Source organism: Podarcis gaigeae (assembly GCF_964106915.1).
Source record: "Podarcis gaigeae genome assembly, chromosome: 3".
In the NCBI taxonomy this organism is placed as follows: domain Eukaryota; kingdom Metazoa; phylum Chordata; class Lepidosauria; order Squamata; family Lacertidae; genus Podarcis; species Podarcis gaigeae.
This window is the reverse complement of record NC_139680.1, coordinates 72,876,403-72,886,075: the sequence shown is the minus strand read 5'-3', so window position 1 is coordinate 72,886,075 and position 9,673 is coordinate 72,876,403. Positions and strand designations below refer to the sequence as shown.

At 41.8% G+C, this 9,673-nt stretch overlaps 1 protein-coding gene across 1 annotated transcript; it reads right to left on the bottom strand.

Annotated features, from left to right (window-relative positions):
• Positions 1-218: 218 nt before the first annotated feature.
• LOC310841512 (sulfotransferase 6B1-like) lies at positions 219-9,239 on the bottom strand. The gene is made up of 7 exons (XM_083732750.1): positions 9,001-9,239; positions 7,882-8,027; positions 6,111-6,200; positions 5,866-5,989; positions 3,720-3,814; positions 2,412-2,568; positions 219-1,268 (listed from the first exon to the last, which is right to left on the bottom strand). The coding sequence occupies exons 1-7, from the start codon at positions 9,197-9,199 to the stop codon at positions 1,138-1,140; spliced, it is 942 nt and encodes a 313-aa protein (XP_083588876.1). The 5' UTR covers positions 9,200-9,239; the 3' UTR covers positions 219-1,137.
• Positions 9,240-9,673: the final 434 nt, after the last annotated feature.

Genomic DNA, 9,673 nt, shown 5'->3' with positions numbered 1-9,673 from the left:
AAAAAGCAATATGCGGCTTTATGCCTGCGTCCAAATAAACTTCCCAAACAGCTTGCCTAAAGGGAGGGTGTGAGGGGGAGACCTCTTAAAATATACATTGTATTTCTTCTTAACATGTGCATTCTAAGTGCATTTCTTCTTAAAATATGCATTCTGTCAGGCTGCAGAGAAACCAACCCCCACAGCAGGTTGCCAGGAACGGACAAGACAAGGAAAAGTCCTTTACATCTGCTTTTATTCAATATTTACAGAGAGAGGCTTGGGAATGTAGCCTTTCGGAATAATGGCATCATCCCGAGTGAATCTCCACCCCCTCCGTCTCTCCCACTTCCTCATTTGTCAATCTCATAGTCTCTCCTTCAGGTGCTGAAAAGTGCCCTCTGCCTTTGAGCTCTTTGCTCTCCTACTTTCAAGTCTCACCGGATTCTGGGAGGGGGAATCCAGAATGCTTTCTAAAGAAACTGAGTCCGTCAGCTGTTGCTCCCCTTCTTCCTCTTCCTCTTCTTCTTCTTCTTCTTCTTCTTCCTCCTCCTCCTCCTCCTCCTCCTCCTCCTCCTCCTCCTCCTCTCCCATTATTTCCCAGCTTTTCCCCTCATCTGCCTCTGAGCTGTGACCTCCCTCAAACCCCTGCTGTAATTCTGAACTGTCTTCCTCTTCTCTGGAAGGGTCAGGCTGGAGAGGCGGTCTCTCCACCATTCCTCCTCTGCCCAGTCCCTGACACATTATAATACATAGTTTCAAGTGGAAGCTGCTTTGCAATGTTCAGGGAAAAGCAAAATCTGAAGGATAACTATGTTCTGATTCATATAATAGTCCATGAGCAGAGATCAAGTCAGTTTGAATTAAGATCCACAAAGAAAAAATTCCTCAAGCATCCATAATTTAAACAGGCCATCCTACTTAAATATCAAAACTGCTGAAATTGCAAGACACAGGAAACATTATGGCTCCATCAATGTATTGATACACAGAGTGGCTGGGGAAACCCAGCCAGGCAGGGTGGGGGTATAAATATATTATTATTATTATTATTATTATTATTATTATTATTATTATTATTATTGAAAGTGACAAAGCTAATTGTATTCCAAGAGACAATGCAGGAGGCAGACAGCCCTTCAAATATAGGTTGCCTCCTCAGATCTTGCAGTAAACCTCATACTTCATCTTTGCTCCTAGTTTGCTTTTGGCTAAACACTCTTCAAACTTTCTGTCCATTTCTTGGTTCTGAGATTCTGAGAACAGGCTTTTCCAGTCACCGACAGATCCTGCAAATGTTTAAGATAAATGAATAGTTGTAACATATATTCAGAAGGTATTTTATTAAGCTGGAGTCTCTTCAGTGGGGTGGATTTGCAGCAATGGCTTCGCAGACGCAGTGTCACTGCGACTTGCTTGAAAATGGAGCAGATGGCCAAGAGGGGCAGCAAAATTATGGCAGTGTGATGGCAGTCTTTTACAAAGGAACTTTTCATTGCAGCTAAGTCAAATTTAACTTTAAAAGAGGATAGTGGATTGGTTCTCGCTTCACAATAGGGTAGACAATTATGCAATGTCAAAAAAGTGGATTTGCATACATTTGAATAGAAATACATCTCACCAGATTGAGGAATACCCCAAGTGACTTGGACTGGACAGCCCTCAAACAGAGGACACCTTTAGCTAGAGAACAACTAGGAACAGCTCTTAAAAATAGATCACTGTCTTCTGTAAGGTAGGACTCATGGGCATCCTATTCCACAATCCCCAACAATCTCTTGTGGGATGTATGTCCAAGTGATATTTGAAAAATCACCACCTGTTTCTCTTTTAAAATGCATTATCCAATTTATCCACTTCTGACACCAAAGTAGGAGACACAAAAGACAGGACTGCCTGATGGTGTGAGGGGGACCTTGGTATAGTTCCTTCTGATGGATCCCTCCCATGCCAAGTCCCCCATATAACATTGGTGCCCTCTTAGCTCTTGGAAACAGGGGGCAGAATCAAATCTTTGTTGGAAATCTAAGTGGTGGCTCCCAGTTGCTCAGTGCTGTCCACTACTGGGGGGGGGATATGTGGACAGGAGAGTCCAGAGCAAGAATTAGAAAGGGGTCCCAATGGGGCATGAGGAAGTTCCCAAGTTTGCTGCATGTTGATACCAGAGACATGATGATGTTAGCTTTTTCTCCAGCATAATCCTCAACAATTTCTGAGCTGATTTTATTCAGTCAAACATGGATTCCTTTTCCTTGCCTTGAAATCACAGGTCTGGACTGAAAATTAAACCTTGCAACCCTTTGTGGCATCCCTACTTTACAAAAACATACACAAAAAATAACTTGATAAGTAACTGTAGATAGTTGTGATCACTTAGCAGGCAACTATTGGTGAAGAATCTTATTAACTCCCACCATACTCTAGAAATTTACCTTTGCGGAAAAGAACATCTCCAAATGCTCCATGAGTTTCAGCAGATTTCTGCTTCATAGCTTTGAAGCTGCCTTTTTCTGCAACACTTTTAATTTCTTCTTCAGTCAGGGAAAACCCAAAGAATTTAGCTATTTTTTGCAATCCTGATTGTAGATCCTTTTGTTTTTTCATAAAGAGAGAGATATTGCATATGTCAAAACATTACATTACATAGTGGGGCAAAATTAATGTGTCTCAACATCATCTACTACTCAGTAGTCCAAAGATTTCAGTACCCTTTTGTCAATCTCATTTAAATACCTATTTAGGCATATGGACATATGAAGCTATATGTTTAAATTAGGATTGATGGATTATTATTTTTGTATGTCAGCTGGCAATGTTTTTTCCCTTTCTTTTTGTTATATTTTAAAATAACATTACTTAAAAATATAAAAATAAAAATGATGTTTTAACTCTATGCTGAAGGTGGAGACCAATGTCATATAAAAAGAAACTCACTCAAGTGGGTTTTTCAGCTGTGATATCAGCCCTGCTTCCTCCTGGCCTTGTAATAGTGACAGGTGTAGAGTGACCTAGGTATCCGTTGAGAGGTATTCTAGCCTAATACAAGCTTTTGCTTTCAAAACTCTGGCCAGAAGAAACCATCCCTTTGGCTTAGCTTCCAGCGTAGGCCACAAGCCTACACAACAACTGTGTTATGAGCATTTCAGGAAACAGGCATGAAATGGCATGTCCGTGTTCAGATTCCTGCTCCGTGTTTGTAGTCATGGGATTGTTGTCCATCACGTGACGGTGTATGTTTTCATTCCACAGAGTGGGAAGTGACAGAGACAGAATGTTTTGGTATTGCTGTGTTCCGGAAAGTGGGACTATTGTTCTTGTTCTTTCTCTCTTTGCTATCTGATGAGAAAGAGGAAGGAGCTAAGTCAGAATGCTCCGAGTGTATTATATGTAAATAAACGTAGATTAGCCAAAGTGCTGTGCTACTGAGTTCTGTTACGCAAACTGCAAATACTCTGTGGATCCCTAAGTGTGCTGATGTTTCTTGGTAACAGTCACTGTGATGTTCGGGCTGAAGAAAGCTTTGGAAGCTCCCAAACAACAGACCAGGAGGGAGAGAACATGCCAATCGAGCATGTGTCTCTACCAGGGTCCTACACGAGAATAGGACGATCCTAACAGTCCGTGTGCACTAATCACAGACAGGACATTCACCTATAAAGTGCCCTTGTGCATTTATCTCTTCGACAGCATTTCACAAAGAAACCTAGTTTTGATATCCCTGGGGCGAATGTTAACCTCACCTCCTTAAGTTCTTCGTAACATATGCCCATGACATTTTCATCATCAACGTACTTGTCCCATTCTGAGACATGGTCAAAGTAGGAGCCCCAAGACACTGGATAAAAAGGAGAAGAGAGCTGCATGTTATCAACAATTTAAAGCTTATCATTATAAACAAATTCAGCTATTCAAAATAGAATTGCTGGGGGAAGCAGCACTGTTTTCCACAACAAACACATTGAAGTAGAAATTATACAAATTAGAGGAGCATTTCATCAGTTTTTCCTTTCTGTGTGGGGGTTTAAGAGGTTCCTAGAGGTTTCCTTTTGGTGCGCAGAAGCTAGTAGCTTTATTTTTCAACTTTTCCCCCAAATAACCCAGACACAGCATTTTATGTCATTCTGAGTGGAAAGAATGTGTGACCCACCAGTACCCTACCAGAGTAAGCTCGCCAAAACATCTTCACCATTTTTGTGGCATCATCCCTGGTTTCTTCCATGCCAAGAGCCCCCTAGAATTCACACATACATCTTAGATCCTTAACGCAAAAACTATCTGAGAACTTTAAGCTCACCGCTAGCATACACACATAAACTCATGTGCATACAAACATGTGGGAACTCTCATTGGACTGGCATTCCCATTCATGGGGACATGGATGTTTTAAGAAGGCATGTACATGATGGCTGTCATGGTCTGGCTGGAGGCATAGGAGTGGTGAGCGGCACCAGCTGGGGAATCCCAAAGGGAACCTCCAAGTGATGACAGCTCAGAGCCCAGGGAATTGGTGGTGGGACAATGATGAGTTGTCAGAGGGAGAAGAGGGAGCAGGCTGGGAAGAGGTGTCAGAAGCTGAAGAGGGGAAAGGGTTTAGTGAGCAGGAAGAGGCTGGGGCAGAGAGCAGTCCAGAATCAGAGAGAGAAGTGGAGACTGGAGAGGAGAGGTGTCAAGAGGCAAAGATCAGGCAGGCTGCTGAAGAATCCGGGGGGTCTTCCCCTCCTGCTGCAACTAGGTACCCCCCGGTCTCCCAGAACCCATAGGGGTATGAAGAGGGCAGAGTAGAGGCAGGCAAGGTGATGGAGCCTCAGATTGCTTGGAAAGGAATTGGGGGAGGAGTAGTCTTAGGCAGATGCGGGAGTCGGGGGGACCTTTAGTCCTTGCAACTGCCTCATTGGGGCAAGATCTAATGGGAGGAATTGCTGTGCTCACTAGACCTGAGCTGTTTTGTCTCTTTGAATAAAGAGTTAACTTCACCGACACATTGTGAGTTATTGCTGACCTGCTCTCGATTCCCACCCTGATAATATAGGATTTTAAAGGTTGAAACCAGCACATTGAAATTAGCTTAGCTTAGCGCAGCTCATGTAGGTCTAGGGTCCAGCGCTGAGGGCCTTCGAGAAGTGAAGTTACAGAGAACCAGGCAGAGGGCTTTCTCGGTTGTGGCACCCACCCTGTGGAATGCCTGCCCATCAGATGTCAAAGAAATAAACAACTATCTGTCTTTTAGAAGACATCTGAAGGCAGCCCTTTTATATTTGATGAATTATTGTATTTAATATTTTGCTGGAAAATGCCCAGAGTGGCTGGGGAAATTCAGCCAGATTGGCAGTGTATAAATTATTATTATTATTATTATTATTATTATTATTATCAGGTTACATGTTGCCAAAGGTTAGCATCCAACAGAAGTTATGCCGCTAGAGTCTGGAGTGATTGATGTTGCCAGTCCATCTTCAAAGGCAGAACCAGGTAAAAGCACACTAGAGTAGTCAAGCAGTTATCATACATTGGAGCCAACTCCTAGGGACTGAGGTCTCCCTTCGCCCTGCCCCCATAAAATATTTGAGGTGGCCAGCTCCCACCCATAGTTGATGGACATTTCCATTCAAATTGTGTCTGTGTGCTACTTCCTGAGATTGGTTATGCGGGGAAGGGCTTACCTTCCCCTCCTGATATTTTATTCAAGTTGGCACCCTTCTTTCCATAGCATTCTTGACTGAGTCTAGGTCCTAAGTCTCTGGGAAAGGATGAAGCTGGCATATTAACCAGAGAGGACAGTACACACTCTAGGCTTCTGCTGTCACCTTGATATTGAAATGGGGTGCTGGATCCAGAACCTCTTCCCATATATTATTTTTGACATTTGCTGTAAAATAAAAAGGATACCTTGTCCATTCATAAAATCTGTGAAATATGCATCCCATGTTGCATTAGGAAAGCCAGGAAAAGTATTGTTGAAATGAAAATAAGACACGACTGTATCTTTGGGATTCCGAGTCAGCACCAGTATCTGAAACACAAAGATATAAATCACGCTTTAAGATTGTGCTCTTAATGCTCTGAAATAACATTTAAGTGAATGCTGTAGTAACGCAGTCTTAGCTGAAAGACTATAAGATGCATGTACTCACCTTGGCTTTACTTTTGAAAATAGATTTGGGGAGTAAATGAGGAGGGAGATGAGTTACTATGATCCTTCTGGAAGGTAATTTCGTCATCCTCTTAAATAAGATAGGAAATAAACACTGTGGTCAATTTTGAATTTAATCAGTTCATTTCTTCGTTACATTGTAGTATGGATTGCAATGGAAACACTTCCTTCGAGATTTTTCACTAGATCTATTTTTATTTTATTTATTTAATCCCTAGCCTGCTTGGTTCCTATATGCCTACATAACACACAAAGCACTCTTCCCAATTCTGATTTTCAAACACAGCTACCACTGTTCTGGGAAACATTTTTTGAATATGTGTCATGTAAATAAAACTCTTTGATTGTGTGCACAGTTATCAGTATTTTACAGTTAATTTTTTTAAAACCTGGTGTTAAAGAATGATGGATAAACTGCCAACTGACCAGGAAAAAGGAAAAAGAAACATGATGATGAGCTAGATTTCTGGCACTGGCAGATTTCTCAGCTTACATAACAGTTTATTTGTGCTGCTGTTAGTACAAATGACACAGTGAAATCAACATCTGTAAGGGAAAGTGCATCTCCAATCTAAACCAAACAAAAATAGCAAACCCTCTTCCATGACTTCAGGTGAGGTTGTACCTCCCTGATACATGTTATTATTATGGCCCATGTCTTCAATCTACTCTTAGGCTAAAAAGAATAACAGAGATGGGAATACATGCGACTGCACCATGAAATGACTTGAAACAGGTTCAGAAAATAAATACATAAATAAACTTGCTTCAGAGATACTGTGTCCATCAGGCCATGAATACTTTGGCTTGGTCATCTATGCCCCTCAGGCTGACGCTACATAATCACCTGGCCAACTGCTACCAAGCCACAGCTTCTTATACAGTGGTACCTCAGGATGCGAACGGGATCCGTTCCGAAGCCCCGTTCGCATCCTGAACAGAACGCAAGATGTGGCAGTGCGTCTGTGCGTGTGCGGGTCACGTTTCGCCGCTTCCGCACATGCGTGTGATGGCATTTTGACCGGAAGTAACACGCTTCATTACTTCCGGGTCACCGCATAGTGCAACCTGAAAACGCTCAACCTGAAGCGTATTTATCCTGAGGTATGAGTGTAGTTAAAAATAGGGGAGAAGACAGAAATAGGCCACCTCATCAAAATATTACTCCCCTCATCCCAAAGTGATGCAATTCCACCCCCCACCCCCCCACACAAATATAAGCAAAATCTCCATGGAAGGTTTTCTCCAAACACCAAAATGTGCTAGGGGAAGCATTAAGGCATATCCCCACTGTACATTTAAAGTACCTGTATGTTCAACGTGCATTTATAACAGAGCTCACAGAGCTACAATTCCCAGCAAACAAACAGTTCCCAACGGTAACAAACTATAGTTTTCAGGATTCTTTGAGGGAAGTTAAATGTGTGGTGTGGCTCTGCAGTAAGTTGAACAGATAAGTTGAACACCCAATTGATTGGAAAGAGTGTGTGCTGCTGGTTGACATGAGCTCATCATATATGAAGGAAGGCCACTGTTATTTCCCTCTAGCACAGGAATCCAAATGTGTGCTCCTTGGGTGACAGAGATCTGCACGCCATTCAAGGGGGTCTGATGCTTCCTAAACTCATTTTTTAAAAGAGTGGTTCTCCTAGACAATTAGCACTATCTGCTTTTCAGCAGACTAATTAATTGGCACTGCTTTTCAGAGACTAATTAATGTCAGTGATGGTGCTGATTGCTGATGAACTAACCTTGATGGCATCTGGATCCTCAAACTCAAGACGTGGAGGCAGTGCCAATTCCTCTTCAATCGCCATTCTTCTTTTATTTTCCTCTTCTGTATATTTCCCAGCCCTGAATTCCAAGTCACGTAGCATGGTTTCAAGCCAGTTTGTACCTGGATGAGATGCAAAATGTCTGGGGCATGTGCTTCATGCTTCTTTTTAATAACTTGCTCATGGAAATCCCTGCTGCTCAAGAGCACTGTCCTCAAATAAAGAATTTGTCCAAAATGTATCAGTTATGATTAAATTGGCATTTAAAAGACGAAATTGTTAAGGATGTAAGAATATAATGGTAAAATGGGCCCAAGACTTCAGATATACAATAGAATTGGAGAAATGAGAAAATCTTTGAAAATATGATATCAAAGTTATAGCCTGCTATTTAAAGAAATAAAACTTTTTAAAAATGATATATAGGTGGTACCTCACTCCATCAAAATTGGTGAAAATGAACAAAAAAAATCAGTAGTAAGTACTGGAGATGTAACTATAAGGATGGGAATATATTCCACACGTGTCTTTAGAAAGCATTCCAGACCCCCCCCTCCCAGAACCTGGTGAGCCTTGAAAGTAGGAGAGCGGAGGGCTCAGAAGCAAAGAGCCCTCAGCACCACCCGTAGAATAGATGACGAATGAGGAAGTGGGAGAGAAGGAGAGGAGAGATTTACTCGGGGCAACGCCATTATTCCAAGAGGCTGCGTTTCCAAGCCTCTCTCTGTAAATGTTGAATAAAAGGCAGATGGTAAGAACTTTTCCTTGTCTTATCCATTCCTGACAACCTGCCACAGGGGTTGGTTCCTCTGCCTCCTGACAGTAATGGAATTATTAATGGTCAGACATGAATGTGTAGTCTGGGGGTGAAGCCAAATCAGACAGTTCTCCATTTTTTAGTATATCAATAGGGAGAGTCATATAAGTACTTCTCCTATGACTCATCATGGTTGGGCTATTGATATTCCTTGGCTATATGTAACTGCACCTATGTAATTTGTTTTTCATACTGAATATGTTCCACGTGTGGTTATGTTCTTCATATACTGCCTTTCATAAGACATTTTTGTTAGGGTGGAAAAGATGGCTACTCACCTGTTTTAGGATATCCTACCAGGATCACATCATCCGTTCTGGCTTCAAAGGTTTCAAGAGCTTGGAAATTTTCTGGCTTGCAAACAGCAAGAGGATACAAAATCCCTTTATAGGTAAATAGCTTATCTTCTGGAGCTAGCTTGTCACCATCAGCCAACAACTTGTCCAGAATTTCAACACGTTTCCTGTTTGTGTTCATCTTTGTATCTGATGGGATGGACACTTGATGAAGACTGAGATTTGAGCTATTCTGCCTGAACAGATTAATACTTATGTTGATCAGAAAAAGTTAATATATTACCAAGATTACGATTCATATCTGGTGATGCAGTTCACAGTGTAAAGTTACTGTTTAACCAAGATGCCTGTAAAGTACCTCTAGCCTTACATTTCCCATTCCATGTTCACAGCTGTCCTTGACATTTGGGCTTCTGATTCTTTCAGAAGTCATCAGCATCAAGAATAGTTTTGCTGGATCAGTTCAAAAGCCATCTTACCTAGCATCAGCTTCTCACAGAAATTGGTTTAGTGTCTTCAGAAAACAATCATTGTGTGTGTGAAGCAGGCGAGAGAGACTCATTAGTAAGTGTGGTAAACAATGAAAAGTGCCAGTAAGTTGTACAGCAGCCATAATACCATGTATATGTCCGTTGATTGAAATTATAGCAGGGCA

What these genes read in the sequence shown, in the direction of transcription:
- LOC310841512 (XM_083732750.1), bottom strand. Translation starts at nt 9,199, where the DNA reads ATGAACACAAACAGGAAACGTGTTGAAATTCTGGACAAGTTGTTGGCT. An exon ending in TTTTCAAAAGTAAAGCCAAG is followed by an intron (nt 5,990 to 6,110) that starts GTGAGTACATGC and finishes TTTGTGTTTCAG; the next exon opens with ATACTGGTGCTGACTCGGAA. An exon ending in GTTACGAAGAACTTAAGGAG is followed by an intron (nt 2,569 to 3,719) that starts GTGAGGTTAACA and finishes AAAAAACAAAAG; the next exon opens with GATCTACAATCAGGATTGCA.